At 40.9% G+C, this 25,204-nt stretch overlaps 1 protein-coding gene across 1 annotated transcript; it reads right to left on the minus strand.

Annotated features, from left to right (window-relative positions):
- Positions 1 to 3,091: 3,091 nt before the first annotated feature.
- HADH (hydroxyacyl-CoA dehydrogenase) lies at positions 3,092 to 24,026 on the minus strand. The gene is made up of 8 exons (XM_040597944.1): positions 23,864 to 24,026; positions 20,273 to 20,401; positions 18,624 to 18,781; positions 13,667 to 13,793; positions 9,837 to 9,926; positions 7,694 to 7,766; positions 4,615 to 4,731; positions 3,092 to 3,581 (listed from the first exon to the last, which is right to left on the minus strand). Exons 1-8 carry the CDS (start codon positions 23,990 to 23,992, stop codon positions 3,463 to 3,465), a joined length of 942 nt encoding a protein of 313 aa, XP_040453878.1. The 5' UTR covers positions 23,993 to 24,026; the 3' UTR covers positions 3,092 to 3,462.
- Positions 24,027 to 25,204: the final 1,178 nt, after the last annotated feature.

Below are 25,204 nucleotides of genomic sequence, written 5' to 3' on the forward strand. Positions count from 1 at the left end.
CTTCTTCCTACCGTGTAAAATAAGGCATAGGTTCACAAAACTCCCATCTGGACAGAACTGGACTGTTCATTTCAAGGCAGCTACTCATTTCCAGGGGCTAAACTTCATCAACAGACAATCAACATACATTAAATTCTTTGGCAATACTGTTTTCCCAACTAAATTCCTACCAAGGCGATGTTCTGCAAGTCCCCACAGTGAAGGAAGGAGGAAGCAATGAAATCCACTTTCTATTCCAGATTCAAACCCATACTGCAAGTTGATATCCCTGCTGTCTAAGAAAATTACAGTAATATACTGGAAAAACTCAATGACTTGCGAACATAGATGCAGATTTAGAACTTCAGGATGTCTGCATTCAACACACAGGCAGCTGTTACTACTGACCCACATACAAGCATTATCGTGCTCAGTGCCATTAATGAGGAATATTTCATTTGTTAGAACGAAGGTAAATTTTAACTTCCACACACTAAATACCTCTTCAGATCAAACTTTATTGCCACCTCTTGCACTTCATACTCCGTAAGCCACTCATGCAGAGCATCCTCCTCCAGTCCAATTAAGATTCTTCTCTCAACTCTGTAAACTTTGCTGCACTCCCATCTTCTCCCCAGCTGCAACAGCAGCTAGGATGACCATAGATGGAGCATGTTTGGCAGCTGAAATGACCCAGATGCTGAATCTGGAGTCATCTTCCCAGCTGCAGTAGCTGGGCTCACATCCGACTCCTCAGCTGTTGGCTGTCAAGCTGCCCTCAAGCTGTGCCAAGCGTACATCTCAAAGCTTTGACTGAAGTGGGGCAAATGCTCTAAATCTCTGAGGCCTGCTGACAAAAAGGATAACAAAGACCAAAGGTTTTAAAAGTAGGCAGTGAGGGAAACCAAACACCCTTCCTCCTTTCTCTTCTGTCCATCATTTTTCCCCACAATCTCTTTTCCCGTATTAATAAAAACCCAGGAAGAGCTGACTCGTGAAAGCAGGTCTAATGTAGCATGTCCTAGTCTCAGGTACTGACTAGCAGGAGATTCCCCCTCACTTGTCAACATTACATGCAGTGGAAGGTGACTCATGTACCTCTGCCTCAAGTCACATGCATAGCAAGGGGCTGGGAAATCTTTATTGCAGGAAAGGTGAAGACAGACAATTCCTTTATTTCATTACTCATTCTTTAAGCCTCCTAGAAATCTTTAAACTCCCAAAGCTGCAGAAATTCTTGTACAAATCAGGAGTGACTATTTAGTATGCTACTTCTGACCAATTTAATCATGACCTTGGGACTGCTACATCCCAAGTAGATGGGATCAAGTAGATGTAGAAGGGACTTCTACATCCTCCATGCCTTCTCACTGAGGAGCAAAAGAAAAGGCTTACCTTGTCTCAATGGCCTCAGTCACTCGATTACCACTGTGTGTTCTGATCTAGATGGAAGGGGGAGTATTTTAAGTTTTGGCCCTTTACCTCGTCTCTGCTTCTCCTGGCATAGCACTCCACATGCTGATAAAATAAACCACCCCTACCTGCTAGTAAAGTACCTCCACGTGGCCTATTTGCTACTGGGAAAAAGACAACTCTTCTGAAATAGCAAGCCAAACTTACAAATGCCCTCTTCAGGTTTCTTGTATAGATTATGTATACACATACTGTACCTGTTAGAGCTCCTGAAAGGAAACCGCTGTTTTTGAGAAAGTTTGTTTTTCTAAAATATCACATTTAACAGTGGAAAATATTTTTCACATTTAATAGTAAATAGCCTATGTCTTGCTCTAAACCTAAATGTTTCCAAATTAAAAATAAAGATGATCTTCCAAGTAAAGGTAGCAGCATCAAGTTAATTCTGCCAAATGTTTCTGTAAAAGAAATCGCATTTTTAAGACACAAGAGTAATTCATGTTCCCATTTCTACTGAAAACGGTAGCCCTGAAGCTAACTTCACCCTGCAGCACTTAAAAATCACTAAGTTGCATAACAGGCACTAAAAACCTTCAAGTGAAACAAGCTTCAGATGCAAGAAGTTGACTGCATTTTAAGAAAACCAAATCAATTTAACAATATATTATTAGTAAAGTAAAGAGACTGTCTACAGTACCATTTCTTTCCTTTAACCTTCTTCTTTCAAGACAAGCAACTCAAACTGTCATTAGGAATCAGGATCCAATAACCCAATGATTTTTATTCTCTGAGATTTCTTGTGTGATCATGTGCAAGGAAATTAACAAGTGTGAGCCTCAGTTTCTTTATATGCAATCTGAATTAGATGGCGAGGAAGAGGGACTTAAGAGTTAAGTAATTGTTCATAATTTCTTTAATTAAAAAAAAAATATACGTAAGCACTCAGTTTGCAGATCCAAAATACACAAAGCTACTACTCAGTTGAACTGGAACTCCAACCCTCACGCCCACCTGCTCTGCAGTATTTGGAGAAAAGGCAGGCTTTACAACACTCCTGCCATGAACAAATTCAGGCTCTGCTGAGGCCCAAGGTAATAGTTGCAAAATTGAAGGTGCCTCACACAGCCAGACATACCTATTTGTTTACACAGCACTGACTCCAATTTCAATCCCCCAATTTACACAACTATAGTTGTGGTGGAGTGCGTAAAAATGACACTTAAAATGAACAGCCAGTAAATAAAGCCAATCTACAGGACTCTAGAAAGCGTACGGAAGCTTTCACCAGCTTCCTAGCTTAGTTCAAAAAAACCAAATCTATATATTAGGCCCTTCAGAATAGAAGCCACCTCTTCCTTATGTTTCTACAATGCCTATCAAAAGCAGACCCGCAACCAGTAATTGAAAGTGCCAGAAAAATCCCAACAGAAATCGTGAGTTCTGCTTTTAAATGGTGTATTGGGAACCTTCTGTCCAGATGACAGCCTGCCACTGTGCAATTTTTGTAATTTATTTTTTATTTTTACACAACATGACCCTCAAAAAATTGTTGTTTAAGGCACTGTAATTTACACCTAGAGATTAGCACTGCACTTAAGAAAAATCCCAACAAAACAGCTGCCTTCGGGGGCTACATTTACCATAGTGAAAAGAGACTGCCACCCAGTGGACCACAACCATGTACATCAACTGCAAGCCGTGACGTTCAATACAGAATTGAAAAATTTATTTTTAAGGAAGTGCGGTTATTTTTAGGATTTTCCCCGTTAATATAATAATGTTTCAAATACATAAATTCACTTGTCATTCTGTTCTGCACCTGAAAAATACACATTTGCATGAAGGCACTGTACATATAAAGCTTTTCAGAATTACAAGAAAAAAATAATCTACCAAATCAAGCTTTCACCAGAGAAACTGTTACCTAGTGCAATTACTCAGTTCAGAGGTGGGTTATGTTCTAAAAGCAGCTTCTGCCATCCTTGGGAAGGTTTAATCAGAATTCACCTGTAATATGTCAATGCTGAATAGCATATACAGATACTTTTAACACCTCTCGAGGTTCGAAGTTCATTTGTATTTGTAAAATCCTTCTCCAGTCTTCTTGCCTAGCTTTTTTTCTTCTACCAGTTTATTCAGGAGTGGGCTGGGTGCAAAAAGAGGATTGTTGGGCTCTAATGAATGCCATCCTGGTGGAAGAAGAGAAGTGGATGAATTAGTTACAGTTCTGTTTATATGCAAAGACAGTATTTTCCTAAGGAGATGCATATCTCTATTAAGAGGTCAGAAAACTGAAGCAGGTCGGGAACTTATTTTAGACTCCCTGAGATGCTTCAGTACAGCTTTAGAAAACACAGATCAGTACTGATGATTGTGAGCAAATCTAGCAATTAGTCTTCAGGCATAGTCTACTCTGAACACCTTATAATCCCATGACCGAAGAGTTTTGATACTTTAAAAAAATATTAAGGAGCACTTCTAAAATATAGTTAAGTAAAAGGAAATAAAACAAAGGCTATGCTGAAAAGAAATTAAAGTGCAAAGAAATTCCAATTTGAATTTCTACCTGTGAAAGACACGGTCAGTTAGAACAGTGTAACACTACTCCACAGTACTGGCTAAAAGCAAAAGAGGTTTCATTGAAGAAGTCATTTTGAAAGTACATTCTGTCTCATAGAGTTTTTAAGCTGCTCATTCCAAATAACAGAACCATCAACAATTATGTCTTTTTGTTATTGTACTGACTTTCATCCACTTATCAACTGAAGTGAAAGGGAGACGTTCTACTTGGATCTTTTAAGGTATTTACTGGGTTTCCTATTAATTGAGAATGAAAACACGGCTAGCAGAAAAAGGAAAGGGAGGCTCAAAATTTGTTGCTTTTAAATCAGAATTCCTGCCCTCCAGTACATGTCTCTCTTCCCACTGATTCTTTTTAGTTACATAAAGTTCCACTAATATTATTACTATTTTCCACTCAAACTTTATGAAGTCAGCAAAACTACCGCTGCTCTGTCCCCACGTACATACAGTACAGGCATACAGTAGAAATGCTGTACTCATACAGCACCGAGCTGAATTCTTACTCCTTTCACTTCAACAGTTAAAAGGTTATGCTGTAAACATTCAGTTTACACTAATTAACAGTCAGATTTTCATTAGAACTTTCATCTACAATTTAGCTAAAAAGGGGGAAAGAAGAAGAAAATAAGCATGCAGTACCATCTATAATGTATTTACTGGTATCCAACCCAACATAGTCCAGCAGTTCAAATGGACCCATGGGATAGCCAGCCCCAAGCTTCATAGCAACATCAATATCTTCCTTTGATGCATCTCCTAGAGAAAAGATTGACAGTTTGATGAACAGAGAAGATACCGCATCTACTTGGCACCACTTATAAATAATTAACAAGGTGTTATTTCACCCCGGTACAGCTCTTCACAGAAATGTCTGCAAGAACCACAAAAACTGGAGTCAGCATACACAAGCTGAATCTCTCACAAGAAAAAAAAAAAAAAAGGCCTGCAGGCCTGCTTTCCATTTTTCTAGCTTCCTCTTGCATTTCAATACAGATCACTATGCTATTGATGGAGCCACAGCTCTCAGTTTCAGCTTCATGAGATCAGCAGCAGCTTTTGAATGATGCACAGGACAGAGCTGCCCTTAGTCTACAACAGCCAGAAGGCAAATGGTACCCAGCTGATGGACAAGGCAGGCACTGGGAGTGGAGCAGTAGCAGCTGAGTAACATGCTTAGTTACAGCAGCTTTCACTAAAGGATATCCATCAGCATCAGAGATGGCAGTGACATGAAAAGACTCCGCAGGTGCAGTTAAATTTGTGAATTCCTGATTTTTTTAAAAAAATAATTAACATTATCAGAAATTTGTTACTTCTGCTTCAGCCTGTGCCTATAAAAATACAAATCCTGCATTACCACATTGTCACAGTTAATGTTCACCTCATTCTTTTGCTGGGAATACATATTTTTATACTGTCATGAAAGCAGATGCACCACTACTGCTTATTTCTAATACTTATTTTGAGAAAGGTAGTGCACTTCTTTGCAGATCCTATAAAAAGGATGAAATTATACAAACCCCAGAGATACCTGTTAAGTAACCTCCATGCTCTATGTGTACAGCATTCAGAATGTCCAAAAACTTGGCACACATAGCCTATGTGATTCATACACCTAAGATCAGAGAATCTTAGAAATAAATTTTTAAAATCTCTTGTAAAGGCAACAATTTCCATGAAAGTTCTATATGAAGTAATATTTTTTATATAATTCCTTTTACTCTTTAAAAAAATATTTTTTTTTAAATCGTATTTTATTTCTCAGAAATGAACTGGGAAAATCAGCCTTACTTAATTCTAACAATTTCAGTTCCCCAGATTCAAACACATGTAAATCCTCAACTCATTTGAAGTTGATACAGATGGCACATATTTCTTTTATCAACAGATTCGTCCCACTTCCTCAAGCTTGGGACTTGGCCACCTGACAGTACAGAGTTGCATTACAATGAAAAATACTAAAAGGGCAAACAAGGATTCATACTGCTAGGGACCCCTAGTTCATACTAGTCTTCCAGTATCACGCAGACTTCCACAGAAACCTGATTGACTGCTGGGGTTTTTTTCCACTAAAAATAGGGTAGTACAGACCACCATACATTAATATTTAATAATTAATATGCCCTTGTTTAAATCCGTGTTAATACACTAAAGGTATTTTGCCTATGCAAAAGCACCCATTTAACTCAAGGAGATTTTGCATAAAGACAGACTCAAGGACTGACCCAATAAAATGGTATTTCAGTGCCTGGGGTTGCCGGGAAAGAGATGCAATTTCATACTAATGCGGATGACAATCTGGCTCAAGTGTCTCAAAGAATATGACAAAATTTTAATGTGATTCAATGGAAAATATGAATCAGAAGACAGGCTTTCAAAACATTAACCAGCTTTTTAAATAGATTTCATTAGAGTAAAAAAAATCATAGATTAACCTAAAGTTTGGAAATATCATACTCTTGAACAAAACACAAACAGAAATAAAGATTAAATCAAGCTATTGTTTTGCTTAGGCAGAAAACAGCCAATTTTAACAACCTCAGTGACTGCCGCCTTCTACATTTAATTAAAAGTTCTATTGTCTCCTGAAATATGCATGATGACACATATCACTTAACAAAGGCACCTCTTTTACACACAGTGGAACACCCATACACTTTATTTAAAATTGTGACTTTTTCTAAGAGAATAATGCCCCCTTGCATCCATGCCTTTGCCTTTCAAGTCACTAAATTTGCTCTTTTCTCCCTTTGAGATGTAATTAGGTACATCTGTTGATAGATAAACAAGTAATGTTGGTTTATTTTTTTTTCCTAGAGATCAAACCATCCCTTCCATGTGCTATAAAAGAGATTTTTTAATATTTAAAGCATATTTGCTGGAGTCCTGATAATGGAGTGCTTTCATCTGTAAAAAAACAGTGATTTGAAAAACAAAATGTTTCAAATGACATTCTTAGTAGCATGGAGCTATGAGCAGAGCACTTGAAATAAAAGCAATTATACTCTGTAATTTCCTCTTTATCTACTACATTATTGGCTTGTTGCCTTTTCACAACAATTGTTAATTTGAAAATTGTAGTGGTTCTTTGGGGATTTGTGATTATTTCTATCTACTCTCAGTATCAACGTAAAAGAAAACAGCAGTGAGATGGGAGTTCCTAAAGAACCTATGTCTAAAAAGAGGACATAGAAGAGAAACAGGAGGTTTTATGGGGCAATAGTTGAGCCTGAATCACTTGTATGCCAGTATCATAGTATGACACAGAGCATTATAGTACTTAGCTGAAAATTGGTGTTTTATTTCACAAGCCCAATATAAGGGAACTCAGGAGAATTTTGCTAATAGTCCCATTACGGGATTTTCGACCCCTTTCATTAACATCTCTTGGGATGGAGAGAGGGAGGTTCCCAATTATTTGGCAGAGGATATTTTTACAATGGCACTGCACTCACCTTGTCATCTCCAAACCAAAAACATTTTCCACCACCAGACATTTCCCACACAATTAACTAGTACCTTCCAACTCTGCATACATTTCAAAGTGAAGACAAGGTTTTTCCAACTACACACATTGGCTCATATCTGATGTTCAATATTCACTTCCAGCCTTTAAGGTCGGAAAGTTCTGTGGAAATCCCAAGGCTTTTCTGAAGGAATATAACATTTAGCAGTGTTATACGTCAACATTTCCTGAAGTCAATATCCCAACAAGTACCTCTCTCAAAAAGTCGAACAGCTTCCATCATATATGGCACCAAGAGACGGTTTACAATAAACCCTGGAGTATCCTATGAGAAGAAAAATAGGTATTCTAAATAAACATACTTTACCAGTACTACTCAAATGCTACAGGACAAACTAAGTGAAGACACTGAATCATCAATTTCTGGTACTCTGTAAACTGTATTTTTCATCTGATTTATTTGCCAGGTATTAAAACACATAAGATGAATTTCACAAACAAGGAATGGTGCATAAACGTTCATTATGACCAAGAACAATAAGACCGCTCCAAGCCCACTCAATCTTAAAACAATTTCATGTGGTCAGATGACAAATGCCTTTAGCGTAATTCTGCTGATACAATTTCCTGAAGGACATGAGACAAGCAGCTCTTCCCTAACAGTTTTTTTTAATGTGTTCAGTATTAGAAACATTTTTGGCTAACTGCTCACTGGTATCATGGTTTAACGCCAGCCAGCGTACTACGCAGCCACTCACTCACTCCCCCAAATACCCTCAGAGAGATGGGGAAAAGAATTGGGGAAAGAGGTAAAACTTGAGGGTTGAGGTAAGAACAATTTAATAATTGAAATAAAATGAGAAGAAAAATAATAACAACAGGGAGAGAGAAGGGGAGAGGAATAAAATCAAATGGGAAGGGAAAAAAACCCCCAAGTGACGCACAATAGAATTGCTCACCACCCACTGACCGATGCCCAGCCAGGCCCTGAGCAGAAAATCGGTAGGCTCCACCCAAGTCCCCCTGGTTTAGATACTGAGCATGACAGTTTTATGGTATGGAACATCCCTTTGGCTAGTTCGGGTCAGCTGTCCTGGCTGCGTCCCCTCCCAACTTCATGTGTCCCTCCAGCCCTCTGGCTGGCAGGGCCTAAGAAATGGAGAAGTCCTTTACTTAGTATAAACATTACTTGGCAACAACTAAAAACATCACTGTGCTATCAACATTGTTCTCATACTAAATCCAAAACACAGCACTGCATCAGCTTCTATCCCAGCTGAAATCAGGACAACTGGTAAGCCATGCTTTTGAAAGTCAGGATCACTTCAATAGCAAACACCAATATTATCAACAAAAAGATAAAGATACATCCTGTCAGAAGAAGATAAACTGAAACAGAACTTCTTTTACACAAACTTTAATCAGAATCAAAAATACAAAGAGAAAGAGCTTTGCAAATACAGTATTATTTCGTATACTACTACTGTTTCTTATGTTTATTGTTCATTCCATTTTATCTCAGTATTTAATGCGGAGAATTCCAAGCAACTTTTCTTCTACAAAGGGGAATTTAAAAAAAAAAGGAGAGACGGGGTGGGAGGTTCAGTCATGGAGACTGCATTATGCTCTACCCAAGCTAATTTATAACAATAATTCATCATACACTCTGCATATTACATACTACAAAACCGTGACAGAACCAGAAAAAAGTCAACCAAGGCCTCAGAGCAGTTTAGCAGAACAGACAGAATTTGAGTCCAGCATTCAGACACTGAATTACTGGCAACTACCAGATTGCAGGGCCTTCTTTTTATGACCAAGTATCTCCTGGGGGCTGTAAAACTCAAGGCCATAGCTCGCATAAAGTTATCCAGACCACAACTTAGACTAATTTGGAAAAAGTGTGCTTAGAAAGTAGGGTGTCTCTCTAGAGAAAAAAACCAAAGCGGCAAAGCAATGAAGATTAATGTGGGTCTAGCTACCACAGTCTCAAGAAAAACTTGCAATGAGCACACACCATGAAGGATTCTTGCAGCTGCCTTATAGTACAAGAGGTAGCAGTCTTGTCTCTAGCACAGCTAAAGATGAGCTTCTGCTTAAGCTCTCCAGTCCAGGCTTCTGCAGGACTGGAAAAGAAAAACCAAAAATTGTAAACTCTGATACTTATGTGTTTTGCTGCTCTAGAGAAGATGTCTAGAGTCACTCTACTTTGAGGAATTTGTGGTAAATGTGGGTGCTTTCTTTGTCAAAATGCTTTTAATAGGGAAGAGAAACTGGACAAGAAGCACCCTGGAAGTTCTTGAAGTACGCTTTCACCTACTAAAACCTACCACCTTAAAATTAACAGGTTTGAAGAACAGACCTTCTGAACACTATACAATCAAAATGCACTCACCTTACAACTGACAGGACTCTTTCCTACTGCTTTACTGAAATCCACAAGTGATTCAAAGGTCTTTTGACTGGTCATTGGAGTCTTGATGACCTGGGCAGAGGGAAGGTAGGGAGAGCGTAAGCATGTTTATGATCAGAATATGTCTCATTTCCCAGTACAGCAACGAATAAACTATAATCTGGAACACCATTCCAGAAATTCAAAAAACACTTGTTTTGCAAAAAACAATTTCAGTGGATATGTATGTAACAGAAACAAAAATCTGTTTTAAAGATAGATACAGCATTTTGCACATTTGTAAAGTACGTGTTTCTTCAAGACGCTTTCCCACTCAGGCAGTACGGATGTAAAAGGGACCATCCTTTGGAATCACATTTAGGGAGAATACAGTATAACTAAACAACTTTAAAACCTGCATAGTCTCTGTTGCCTTAGAAAACACCATGGCATCACTCTAGAGAACCATATTAACAGATACAGTTCCTGATATAAAGGGTTGTAATACCTACCATGTGCCCAATGTAAACACAACACAGACATTTAATTCTAAAGAAAATTTAAAATCTATCTCGAAAATCTGTAACAGCTTCATAGCTTTTGAGTAGTATATTTCCATGGTGATTTTCTTCACAGCTGAGTCTTTTGTTACATGTAGTATTTTCTACACTTCATTGCAGTTCAGATGCATTAAGTCATTTATTAGAAACCTACCCCCACCCCCCCAAGAAAAAAAAAAAAGAAAAGAAGAAAAATAGTCTTGCAGAAACTCAGCTGGTGGTGATACTTGTATTGAAACTGACCTCTATGTGCAGTAACCGAAAACTGATATACATAAGCAGTTAAGCTGACCTCCTCGTTCATACCATTAAGTCACACAGAAATTTCCCCCCATCATAATAATCGATGTAAGGCCAACACAAAAAAAACACTGCTCAGGCTGAGGAAAAGGCTTGTTTCTCAGCAGAAAAAATAGTGTTCTTTGATATTGGATAAAAATATCTGAGATACTTACATAAGACTGCAACAGTTTCAAGAACGAGTTTTTAATATAAATTTCAGAATTCTGAAACATTACCACAAGCTTTTTTGATAATTAGAGAAGGAAATTCCCTCAAAGCTATGTGCTTCTGAGCCTGACATCAACAATCTATGAAAAGAGCAGATAAGACTCAAAGGCACTGCAGATTTGTGACCCATAAAGGACAGTCTCAATGGCAGATGACTGGCAATTTCAGTGAGATATCTCATACTTTTGGCAATTCTCTTGATTTTCCCAATTATTTCGAATGAAAACATCTGTTTTACATAGAAAGTGTTGTTCTACAGTGACTGTCAATGCCAGCCCTGATTTACAGCATAGATCTGAAACAAAAGCAAAGCTTTAAGAAGTGTGTTTATTTACTAATACTTCCACCTTTCAGGATCATAGAATCATAGCATCATTTAGCTTGGAAATACCTTTGAGATCATCAAGTACAACCACTAACCCAGGACTACCAAGTCCATCACTAAAACATGTCCCTAAGCACCACATCTACACAATTTTTAAACATCTCCAGGGATGGTGATTCCACCACCTTCCTGTGCAGCCTGTTCCAATGCTCGACTACCCCTTCTAGGAAGAAATTTTTCCTAATCTCCAATCTAAATCTCCCCTGGCATAACTTGAGACTGTTTCCTCTTGTCCCAGATAACAAGCGACAGAATGAGACCTACCCCCACCCGCCTACAACCTCCTTTCAGATGGCTGTAGAGAGCAGTAAGATTCCCCCACCCCGAGTCTCCTCTTCTCCAGACTAAACACCCCCAGTTCCCTCAGCTGCTCCTCATAAGTCTTGTTCTCCAGACCCTTCACCAGCTGCATCGCCCTTCTCTGGACACGCTCCAGCACCTCTACGTCCCTCTTGCAGTGAGGGGCCCAAAACTGAACACGGGATTCAAGGTGCAGCCTCACCAGTGCCGACTACAAAGGTACAATCACTTCCCCTATCCTGCCGGCCACGCTGTTTTGGATACAAGCCAGGATGCTATTGGCCTCCTTGGCCACCTGGGCACACGGCTGGCTCATGTTCAGCCGGCTGTTGACCAGCACCCCCAGGGCCTTTTCCCCCGGGCAGCTTTCCAGCCGCTCTGCCCCAAGCCTGTAGCGCTGTGTGGGGTTGGTGTGACCCAAGTGCAGGACCCGACACTTCTCATTGAACCTCATACAACTGGCCTCGGCCCACTAAAAGCACAGCTTCTGTGGTTTATTCTTCAAATAGTACTCATCAACTGCAATGGCTCTGGGGAAGGACATTCATAAGTCAGGTGAAGAAACCCACAAATTAAAAAGACTAACCACAGCAATCAGACAGGGAATGTTCTGTTTTGTTTTTTAGAAATAATAGATACTTGTAGTATTTTTCAAATCTCACAGGTTTTGTTTTTTAGAAATAATAGATACTTGTAGTATTTTTCAAATCTCACAGAGGCATAGCTTAGATTTCTAAAGACTATGATTTGTTTTAGCCTTGAGATAAGGCATAAAACATTTCATCCATAGAAATAAATTACTGCCAACAAGTGGTTCTTAGCACAGAAATCAATAAAGCCTATGTTAGCCTAAGGAATTATGCTGAAGTTTTCTGTTATCTCTGACAACACCTATAAAATTCCTCCCTCCTCTTCTTACATTTTGCCAGAGCATTTAGTCACAATATACAGGATGCAATATTAAACTAAAAAAATTAAAAATCCACATGGGTACAGAGGTTAGTGAGAGAGAATTTGCAGGTGTCCAAGTTTGCATCAGTCAACCATGTTCTGAATCAAAAAACCCAAAAGATTCAAATATTTAAAAAGGGGAGGAAGACAATGATACATTCAAAGACAGAGAGCAAGCAATTGCATAATATATATTTTACTGGGAAACAAGCAAAAAATATAAAGTGAACCTCAGGATTCAAGAGGCAGGCACAACATATTTGAAGTGCTTGTCACCAAAGCAATACCAGAACTAATCACTCATGGGACAGAGGAAAAAGTTTGAAAGTATTTACAGGTACAAAGTACGTGAAATTTTGAGGAAGAATGGCCAAAATGCAAAGTTTGTTTTCACTTATTCAAAAGTTTATAAGTTCTAGCTTATCAAGGTCAGCCATAACAAGGGAAGGTGAGAAAAAAAAAGAGAAGAGAGACCTGTCATTTTTCCTGCAATGTGACCTTTACTTTGGAGGCTCAGATAAACCCTTGTATCAGATTACTTCTTATTCTGCTCTGCACTGCAGCATTACTACAAACCACGTGACATAGCCAAAGAGAGTGCATTTAGAAAAGATGTCTGAGGAGTTAAGTAAAAACTTTTTTATACTTCCTTAAAGGCTGGGAAATACTGTAATACTTCCAAACAAATAATCTGCAACACTGAAACAAACATTGAAACAACTGTGACTTTTTTTAAAAGTCACAAGGCAGTAAAATTTCATCTCACGTCATTTTCTATTGATTTCTACACTGGTAACAATCAAATTCTTCTGTTAGTCATTAGATGATTTTGTTTAAGCTGTCAGTAGTTCTTATTAATGAGCTTGCCTGCATGCCTGAAATGATCACTATAAACAGCACCTCTGTTGGCAGTTTGGTGGAAGCTTCAGAGCCTAGAGACCAAAGGAGTTACCTCTGACTCTTCAACCCGCCCCTCAACAGAGACTGCACCACCCTCTTGTCACTAGAGGCAGCTTATTCTGTATCAGAAAAGCAAACTGAGATCTACTCTTTCATCTAATCGAATTCTCAGCGATGACAACTGTGCTGCTGTGCTACAGTGCTTATTATTGTGATAAGACACTTACCTCCACAAGCTTCATCATAGGCACAGGATTGAAGAAATGGAGACCACCAAATCGGTCCTGCCTGGTGGTTGAGTTAGCCAACTGCGTGATTTGCAAGGACGAAGTGTTGCTTGCAAATATCGTATGCCTGGGAAAAAAAGAAACATATGGATTACATAAATGACAGCTATTTTTCTGACAGTAGGAGACTGGTGCACTAAATGTAAATAGACATCCATTGGCTAACCATCCACAGAGTTCTCAGAAACATCCCTGCAGGTTATCACGGTACTTTTGCTGAGGTGTAAATGCAGCAATGATGAAATAACCACTGGAAGGGCTGTGTGAGTTTCTGACCCTGTAGGCAGTCAGTATGTTGAATACTTACATTAGGTGATGGAAAAAAAAGACTCTGTAAGTAGAAAATCTGCGTAAACTCTCCAAGACTATTCCAGGTAATTCCTTCAGCAATCCTGGAAACCTAACAGTATTTTGCATTGTTAATCATTTACACATCTATGGAAACCCAATCATTTGCCACATCAAAAATACACTTTGGAGCCTTAATAAAAATTTGCAATCTTTTTTTTTTTTTTTTTTAATAACGATCAATGGTGATAAGCAAACCTATCAAAGACCAAAGAGCTGATGGAATAACCAAAGAAAAGATAAAAACTGCCATGCATAGAAAATTGCAAAGGACACACAAAATCACAAGAATTTTAAGACATATATGAAGTCCTTTTCCAGACATAAACTAGATTTACTAATCACAATTCATAATGATTTGGTTGTGGGTCTTTTTTCCAGAAATATCTCAAAACCTCAACAGCCCTGCTGTACTGACATCACACTGAAAACTTACAGAAACGGCTTTTTCTTCAAACCACAAAAATCACAAACTGAATTAGAGATTAAGCCCTATCTTCCATTCTGTGCTGTATCCTGCTGACTTTTCAAAAAGTTATCCCACTGAACTCATCAAATGTTAATCTAGATAGATATTTTGCTTACATTTAGCTAAGACATCACTAAGCTTTGCAACAGAGCTTTCAGAAGAGTTATGTTCAAGTCATGGGGATATCTTGTAGTGGCATTAAAAGAAAACATTTGGGGATAAAAGACCCCACACTGATTTCCATTTTTTATTACGCTTTCTCAGTTTTTCACAATTTGTTATGGAGAAAGAAATAAAAAATATCATTAAAATTCCTATTTACATTTCTTACACATATTATTTTATTTTCCCACCAAAAAGTGGGCCTTATATTGTTCTGAGGTGAGGTACTAAAAAAAGTATTCTACATTTCATAGCTTTGACTCTGGAAGGACAATGCATACAAAAGACACTTATCTTCACCGAAAATCTGCCACTGTATACAAAGAATTCAAATAGCCACATAAAAAATAAGCACATTTATTTGTGAGATGTAAACATTGCTAGGTTTATATCTGTTCTGAGATTTTATCTCAGCATCACTTCTGTGGGTGAATACTGTAGCCTCACACAACATAAAGCCTCGGGGAAAAAAAAGCATTAAATTTGTATTGTGTACAAGGGCATTTTATTTACACTTACTGCTCTGACCAATCAATTGATTTAAATTGAGTTTAAAATAGAATTTATATGCCTCTGTGACTTAGAATTACATAATCCATGCTTCAGGTGACAGCAGAGTTGGAAGCTTTTGAAAGCAACGGTACTAGCGAAGCCCTAGTGATGGTTTTCCAGGCAACGATGTGCTTTCCCTTAGAGCCATCTAGTGGGTCAGGAGAAGACATTAAAACCGGAGCCCAAACCGAACTGACTCCTCTGTTCAGCTCTATCGCACCATGAATGCTGAAGAACACTCTTTTTGTAACAGTTGTGTAACACACTGGTTCTAACATAGTGGACAGCTGAAGACCACTGGCCAGTTCCTAGCCAAGTTTCCACATCTAAAGATAAATCCAAGAGATATTGACAGGCACTCCTATCACCCAGAAACAAACAGAAAGCAAGTAGGCAAGGGCTCTTAAAAGTGGATTCCCAAAAATTCTTTTCTCATGTTCATTATGATCCTGTTTGGAAAAGTGCTGCAGTGTTTAAACGCTTAAAAGCCACAAAGAATGTGGGGATATTCTACAAAAACCCTAGCCTGACCTTTTCAAAATGGAAACGTGAGACTGATTCAAGTTAAGAAAACTAAAACAAAACTGAAGAGTGGGTAGCAGCGCTTTATCACCTGCTCTGACGATGACCATGTAACACAGTAATGATTACCATATTAGAAAGATGAGTATAAAACTGAGAGGAATATAACAGACACAAGCATTTTGCAAAGCTCTAAGGTAATGAACCAGTACGCTCTTGACTGATGGCATCCAAGAAACAGCACTCACCATCTCACCTGGACAGTTACCCACATGAGGAATACCCTGAGTTCCCAGTGCTCTCTGAGGCTGCCAGACTCTCTTGGCTCATTACATTTTCTCTTAAAACTTTACAGAAACTCACCCCACACCCCCAAATAAAACTTCTCTCAATAAAGAACAGCTTTCTCACTCCCCTCCATTTACAGATCCACTTTCAGAGGAATTACAGTTCTTTTATAGAGAAAAAGGAAGAGGAATTAAGTTCATTATATTTTGTGGGTTTAATGCAATGCTTCTACTTGTGTGCTGTCCCCAGACTTATCTTCATGCAAGAGGTCATCATAGTGCAAAAATGGGAGATGAACATGTTAGCTGTTGCAGCTGAGGAAACATGAGACATGGGATACAGTACAAAAGAAGAAAAATGCAAGGTTTCACAGAGCTTATGTTCCAAAAGCATAATTCGTTACCTTGTCTGAGAAACTGTAATACAGAGCCGCTTTAGTTTTGATCAGCTATCAGCTAACCCCACAGCACATCCCGAGACTTGAATTAAGACAAGCCCTCCCTCCTGAGAAGCCTGGTCTTTCGTGATCTCTGCCTGTAACATACACCTCACAGTGCCATCAACATCCAAGGCCCCACAGAAGCAAAGCTTCTCCCAAGACTCAAAGCTATCTTTAAACAGATCTTGCCTTTGTTACCAATCAATCACAAGTCCAGCACCCCCATAAAGGTGATGCATCAGTTAGTCCATATATTAGTTTTAGAATTTTAGCAAAGGCTATAGGATGCCTGCACTGACAGGGAGAGCTTTCCATTCCACTGCAGTGCCACGCAGGATGAATAAAGCCTACTGCTTCCTTCTAATGCACAGAAAAACACTCACTAGTCTTCTCTGCCCTTTCCCCATGCTAGTCACTATCTGCAACTCTATACTCCTCAGGCAATTACAAGTTACTCTGTATATCTAATAGCTACTACTTTAAACACTTGGCTACTAAGTTTCACTATTTTACTTGATTGTCCTTTTCATCCAGACTTTCCACACTGCAGCCCATGCTCCTCAACATTCACTTCCCTTTTCTTTATCCTACATGTAAGATAAACACGTATGTTTATAATTTCCAATTCTTTATCATAAATGTAATTTTTCTTTATCCTTTTCTTCATCCTACAAGTAAGATAAACATGTATGTCTATATTTTCCAATTCTCCTCTTAAAAAGGAAGACTTCTTATCTAATGTCATTTTTCCCAACCCTGTAAAATCATGCCTTTTCCTACAGGAAGGAGCATATCTGAACAACTCCCAGTATCTTTTAACACTCTGTAATGTACAATTCGATGTTTCAAGGCAGCTATGCTTATAAACACCTCAGTCTCACAAAAAATAGCCTCAGGTATTCCAAATATATATATTATTAAGTAAGGCTACAAGTCCCTGTGCCCACTTTTCCTTCTGACTAGTTCTATACAGTTCACCATTTAGTACACTCTAATTTGCTCATCAGCTTTCTCTGCTGAATATGGACAAAGACTCAGGCAACCAATGGTTTCTTTTCACAAAAAAAGTACAATCTAATCATGACAAGGTACCCTGATAATTGCTGAAGGCAGCTACTTACTTTTGTCTGTCAGACTAAGGTAATGGCAAGTTATCCTGTGCTCGGTGCACAGCTGTTTGTTGTCATCTATTATTTTCAGAAGTACCAGGTAATTTTGATTACCGACCATATGAGACAGCCCCAAAATCTCTCCAGGCTGAAGTCAACTAATGACAACATCTTCTCTCCCCTGACAGACTCAGGCTGCAGCTTGCCTCCTAGCCAATACCCCCAGACTTAGCTGTACTAGTTACTACCTCAACCTGCAAGCAATCAAGGTCTTGTGAGCCTGAGTCATCTACTACAAGGATCAAGCTTCTGAGATGGCATGCTGAGCTTAACAGCATTTTTGGGTTTGGATACAATCCAACAGCAACTTCCAACAGTTATTAAATGTAGTTCCAAAGACAGTTCCAGGGACTGTAAGTAACTGAGTGCATGTTAACGAGTCATTTACACTTTTATCTCACACACAATAACTAGCAATGAACTATTTCCAAACTCTTGTAATACAAAGTAAACTTAGTTCACTTAAGCCGCTGTTGAGCTGACTGTGACTTACAGCTAAGAGGCTGGGACTTCTCAAAACTTGTTCATGCCAGGTGCACTGAAGACAAATATTTTATCATCCCAACTCTGTATGAAAATATGGGGACATGTACATTAACTATACCCTGTGTGTATCAGTGCAAGCTTATTCTACTGTTGCACATTTACATCTGGATTTAGATTTGCACTTGCAGATGGACAAACTTTATGACTAAACATACCAGGAACCACATCAAATGAAGCAATGCAACAAGTAAATAAACTTGGTGAACACATCTGAAAGTGTATGAAACACATGCACCTAGCACAACTATTCCATACTACATGACAGTCCAGAGTTGGCCTAAGGGAGAAAAAATCCTGTTGTTAAAAAAAGCAGCTAAGAAAATACAGAACTAACAGTGTAACAATAAAAGTAGAAGATACAAAGGTCTAAGTTTCAAAGCGTAACAGGAAAAATATACATACTCTGGAGCAAACTTATCCAGCCTCTTGAAGAGTTCATTTTTAATTTTCTCATTCTCCACAATGGCTTCTATCACCAGATCCGTGCTGTGGACCACTGCTACTGCATCTGTGCTTGTTGTGAGGTTCTTCAATGTCTTCTCAATGAACTCAGCACCAGCCTGAAACATTTCCAAGAAGCTGCAATGTCTATTTACAGTGATTTAATTTATTTTTACATTAAAATCTCCTTATGTGCTCTGAAGTGGTTTTGAGCCCTCAGAAATTCAGGCAATCTGCCACATTTGCAAATGAGTGAGAAAGGTCTACTAAGCACGTGCAAATACCATGCTTTCACTGACAAAATTTTTCTACCCAATCAAATCTGCTTTAGAGCAAATAGGAGATCTTTGAATTCATTCTTTCAGGAAGACTATTTGCTTTAGTCCAACCTTCAGCATAAGAGCCTTAGTGAACAACTAAGTCAACGAGTAGTTTCTGAGACAACCTGGATCTGCCCTCCATAAAGAGGAACTTTTCCAATTTCAAACCTTTCCATTGTTTTCATTCAGCAATTATCTGGTTTCACTCCTATGAACAGGTATGCACTAGTTTGTGAATACTTCAGGAAATGAAATGGCCTACACTCACTATAGCCTCAGTGCAAATGTGGGGAAAAAGCACTCTTGTTTTCTGCCTAGTAAATCTGCCAATCACTGACATAGTTTGTGAGGACAGAAATCAAACAGAACGGCAAGACTTTGAACCAAGGGTAAATGGAGATGTAGTACAGGTAAAAACATACCTGCATGCCAGAATATAACGTATTATATATAAAATACAAGCATCATGTGGACAATTTTCTTTTGGATTAAAAGACCCCATAATTATGCATGTAAGATATTGTTATCCTGGAATTATTATAATTTTTCTTCTGTACTCCCTCATGCAGATAAGCCCTTTTCCATTTCCTTTGTCTGCTGCATCACTCATGCTGATAATCACCAATACCAGCGTATATTACACATGTAATAAGTGTAAAAAGAATTGAATCTGCTGTGGCATTTAGAGAAACAAGCATAGCAACAATTAACTCTTAGGATATAAACTTAGATGCATCAGCTGCTCCACAGTGACTTGCTGTTTGTAAGTATTACTCAGTAGCATAAATACAAAGTATCTCATACATCTAATTCACGTTACCCCAGGGTAGTTAAACTTGCACTCTTCTATTTCCTTTGCTACAACCCTGTGCCCAGGTCTTGGGGCAGGGGGAAGATTCCTTACTAAGGTATTAAGATAATTTTTTTTGCTTTGCTTTTGAACAAAATTGGTGCATTCCCATGTAAGCGCTCAAGACAGCTTGCTATTAAGTTAGGATGAATACTTTTGCACCATTTCACATTTAGCATCTGTTCTAAAAGGCCATCAAGTTGTTTTAAATCTTCATCTCAAGGCTGAAGCCTACAAAGGAAAGAAATCATGGTAAGACATCTTCCAACCTCCCTGAATCAAAAAAAGAAAATCCAAGTTCTTCAGCACACAGTAAAAAGTTTTCTTTTTACATGCCTTTTAACATGCTCTATAATGCATAACTGTAAACAATATCAGAACTTCAGTACAGTAATCTTTATTCTCTTAAGTTTTCCTAGAGGAATAAAGAAGATGTCAACCTCAGGCTTATCTGCAAACTTCTTCTTTGTCACTCTCTTCAAACTCTCTTCAATTCCTCTTGTAGACTTTTTAAGGATTTCATCTGACTGGTCTACTAACACCACAGTGTGACCACTAGCTGCTGCAACCTGGAAGTTTAAAAAAAACAAAACAGAATCAACATGAATATCATAAAACAACCAACCATATCAGTTTTTGTTGAGGCAGACAATACACTAGGCAATGAATTAGAAAAAGAGAGCTAAAGAACACTGAATAGAGGCTTGTGCACTTTACTAGAAAAATCACAAAAACCTGCAGACAGTTTGGGTAGAGGGGAAAGGATAAAAGGTCTCAAACAACTTGAGTGAAAAGGAAGAACAAATCCATTTTTCCCCTGTGCTGTCTGCAGAATGTCTGCTGTCAGCACCTGGAGGCTGCTGAATTCTGTGGCTATGGCTAAAGAACAAATGGCTGCCTCAAAAAGAGCAATTGGCTTAGCTGTGATCCTTGGATCTTGTAAGGAAAAAGGGCTGTGGAGACCAAAACGGGAATGCTGGCAGGGTGAGCAGGTGGCATAAGGGATGGCTAACCTTGGGTTCCCCAGACACAGCACAGCACAACTCTGCTGTTAGGCCATGAGCGCATCCCTGCAACAACAGGAAGGTGACAGTGAAGCTGGGAGTAGCAGTGAAATGTTGGCTGCTCCAGGACACTGCACACACCTGAATGGCCCGCTTATGTATGGCTCCTTACAATGTACCCAGTATAAACACTGGCTCAGCTACAGACAGCACTGTTGGTTTGGTTTTTTGGTCAGTATTTGATCAACTTCAAAAATACAATGTCACTTTCTCACATTGCAACAGCCTGTTAAAAACCAGCTTTTGATTATTTTTTACTTCACTGTTCATTAATTTATGTTTCTCTTGTTAGTTAGCAACAACCTATCTTCATTTTCAGAATTCTTGAACTACTATATTGAGTTGTGATGTAATAATTGTGGAAAACAGATGTTAAAACATGGTTGCACCAATGGTTTTAAAGTCACACAACTCAGGAGCTTCACTTCTGCAAACTTTTACACACAACCTTGCACCTGGACACTAAAGATCCTCCTGCGCCCACAAGACCTAATCTAACAGAGATAGCTGAAATGAAAAATACAGAGATATCTCCTGAAGAAAAGCATGGTGCTGTTCTCATCTAAGTTGCCTCACTCATCCAGCAAATAAAGAAATGCGAGACTGTCTCTGGGCAGCAGCAGTATAGCTTTAACAAGGTGTCAGTCTGCAGCTGGACATTTATTTATCCATCTTTTTTTTATTATTATTTTCACTAAGGCCATTTCATAAAAACAACTGAATCATACAATGCAAGCTTGGACTTGCATTCCCAATCTGTTGCTGTTAATTTGCAATGGTAAAGCAAGACCCTCTACTCTTCAGAAGAAAAAATCAATACCAAGCACATGTGTAACAGATGCTTCACTGATTACCCATTTATGATTACACCACCACTGACCAGGTGGCAAAAAATCCTAGAAAAATTAGTATTTCCCTTTTCCCACCTCATTTTTACCATATTTACAGGGACAGGAAAGAAGCAAAATGACAATAGGTCATACTATCTCCTTGCAATTCAAACACATGGTTGCTCAGACTCTACTATCCAACAATCTTAAGAATACTAAATAAGAAACACAAGAATACTGGGGAGTCAGATAATGCTTTTCTCATACAGAAGTGCTTTTCACATGGCAGAATCAGAAATTATAAATCTCTGGCTCTCAGCCATACATTTTAGCTTCTCCTGACAGTATGAGAAAGCACAGGAAAAGGAGAGAGAATTTCTTAAGTGTTCTAAAAGGGAGGACAAGCTTTATTAATAGGGTACAGAGGAGACCCCACTCAGTGTTGTGATCAACTTTGCTTTGAGATAATTTTGGACTGATAAATTGGAGGCAGATGGTCAGCAAAACCATCCTTGGTCCTTAACAGTGGTGGAAGAATGCAACCCAAGTTACTGCCAAATACCAGACATGTCTCTCTTGACAATCTGCTGTCTGAAAACGTGTGGTCTAAAAGAATATGCAGATCAGTTCTTTCCCTGCAGAATTATAACCTTTGCATAGTGTGCACCTTCCTCAAATATGTGAACAACTTTCTTCAAAGTTGTTCTTTGATAGTGCCTTCCATGGAAACCTCAAGCTGTAGTATCAAGGTACAGAGGAGTGGTTTTACCAGACAAGTTAATAAAAAACTAGCTAGTTCCTTAGGAAAAAGAGTATCTCCTGTATTCCTCCTGCTAGAGATTTTCCAGGAGTGTGAGGAATCTTCAGTTCTGAGAAGAAAACCCATTCATTTATTAAAATGGAGAATTGCCATTTACAAACTCCAGCCTCACTGTCAGTTTCTGCTTGGGGATGCCTGCATATTGCAATTACTCTTCATGAAGTTTGTGAACTACCTTGGTATCTTCAGCAGCAGGCTCTTCCTGTGATTTAAATAAATATCTAAATCTTAAATCACTAACAGAGCTATCCAATATTCTGTCCCAAAGCTATCAAGTTAAAGATGAACTTGAAAGCCAAAGGCCTGAGATTAAACACTGGGAAGATAAATCCTATTTAAATATTAACCACTTCATGATTCTGCAGATGACTGACAGCTGAACGGTCATTTTAGCTGCTGCGTTATACTTTAACAACTTGTAGAACGTCACTTGGTCTGCTCCCTTGGCAAGTTAGAAGAAAAAGCTTCTTTCTCAGACCAGTGTTTTCCTGGTTTATGAATAGCCCACACATTGCCTTAAGAACCACCTTGAACGACTTACAACGTTGGCCTTGGTTGTTCCTGCCCAACCCGTCCGACCTGAAGGCGGCCCGTGTGGATTAGCAAGAGAACAACGAGTTTGGAAGCCGAGCGGCGGGGCGCAGCAGCGCTTCCTGCTCCTCTGCAACGCAGCCAGCGCTCGCCGAGGCCCCGCCACGGCGCCCCCCTCCCCCCCCGAGCTGCCGCGGAGGCCCCGGCGCTGCCCCCGCCCCGCCCGGCCCGGCCCGCCGCGGCCCTCAGGCGCAGCCCAGCGCTCGCCCCCCCGGCTGCTCCTCACGCAACCGGCGGGCCGCAACGCACAGCGTACGGTAACCTGAACGCACACAACGGCGTCTTCGGAGATGCTTGTGGGGTTTTTTTTTGTAAAAGTAGCTCCCGCCCCGCAGCTCGGAGAGCGTACCCGAGCGGCGGCCCGCCCCGCGGGGGCTGGCCAGGCCGTGAGGCGCCCCCGGGGAGCCGGCGCGGAGGCCGCCCGGGGCGCTCCGCCCGCGCCCCCCGCCCAGGGCAGCGCGCGGCGCCGAGGCGCAGCCGGCCCGCAGCGGAAAGCGAGACGGGCCGGGGGCGTGACGGGGGCCGGCTGGAGCCGGGGCTGCCCCTGGCGCCTCAGGCCGGGAAGGGCACGAAGGGCGGCCCCTGCCGGCGCGGCCCGACCCCCGCCTCAGGCGACCGGCCCCGGCGGAGAGGCTGAAGGGACCCTCCCTCCCGCCGCACGCCCCGGTAACGGCCGCCATGGCGCCACCGCCCCCTGACCCCGCCGCGCTGCCGGGCCGGGCTCACCTGGGCGATGCCGGCGCCCATGAGGCCGCCGCCGATGACCGTCACGTGCTTGACGACCAGCTTCTTGGCGGCCGCCGTGGCGGCGGCAGCGGAGGCGGCGCGCACAAACTGGCGGGTGGCGAAGGCCATGGCGAAGGCGCGCGGCGGGGAGCGGGAGCGCGAGGGCGGCGGCGGGGCCGGGCCGGGCGGGCGGGGCCGGGCCGCGCTCCGCCCCGGGGCCCGCCCCCGCCGCGCGCCGCCGGTGCTCCGCCCTCGCCGCTGCTCGCCCCTCAGAGGAGCCGGGGCAGCGCGGCGGCCCCGCCAGGCTGGCAGCACCGCGGGCTGGCGCCTGGCCGCTCTCACGGCCGCCCTTGGCGGCGGCGGTCACCGCACGGCCCGCCCCGTTTCTGCCGCCGCAGCTTGTTTTCTCCGCCCCAGAAGCGCTCCGTGAGCCGAGTGCTTCCAAACTAGAAGGGGGTTTCATTTTCAGGCTGGCACAAACTATGAAACACACAAATAAACAAACGAAATAAAATCCTTCCTTTATAAACGCTAACGGCTGAACCACACCAGGTGCAAAGCGCAATAATTTTCCATGCAATTCCTCCTCTCCCGCCAGGACGCCCAGCACCTCCAGCCGCCAAGCAGGGCAGTTACGGCATGTTCCACCTGGGACACCATCGGGGGTGAACGTTAAGCAACCTCCTAATGTAGAGGATTCTCCTTTTGGAGTCTGAAGAAAACGAGTATCCTCGTACCTCTGCACTTTGTACCAGAAGCACAATGCAAAATATCCCCCCGCCCCTCACGCAGCCTTATCCGACAGCCGGACTTACTCAGGAGCACTAAGTGGCTGCTGGAAACGGCTTTACCCAAAGACTCAGTTACTGTGAGTTACTATTCCTTGTGTACACAAATGACAGCTGAGTGGGTAATTAAATTCCCTAAAAAAAATACTGCTGTGCCGAGTCACCTGCAGCCTAATTCCAGTGACATGAGAAAATACAGCATCACTGTATTTTATATATATTATAACCTAAAACTATGCAGGCAGATAACATGAACCACCACCAGGCAGGCAGGAGCCTCACTGGCTTTGAGAGAAGGTCTGGGGCTGAGCCGCTCAGCACTTCAGAAGGGACAGTTCGTATGGATGTAGGTGAGCTCCACAAGGATGTCGATCAGTAGCCTTCTGACAAGGACATGCTAATTGCTAAAAGAAAAACTACTGAAGTGATAAGACTCAAGGACACTAGGATAAAATAACTGTGGTAGTGGGAGATCACACCTCCCACTCAAATGCCCCCCCCTTCCCCCCAAGAGAGTGAATGCCCCACTCTGGGAGCATGCCCAGTAAATTTA

The sequence above is a fragment of the Falco naumanni genome, chromosome 1, assembly GCF_017639655.2.
Source record: "Falco naumanni isolate bFalNau1 chromosome 1, bFalNau1.pat, whole genome shotgun sequence".
NCBI lineage: Eukaryota > Metazoa > Chordata > Aves > Falconiformes > Falconidae > Falco > Falco naumanni.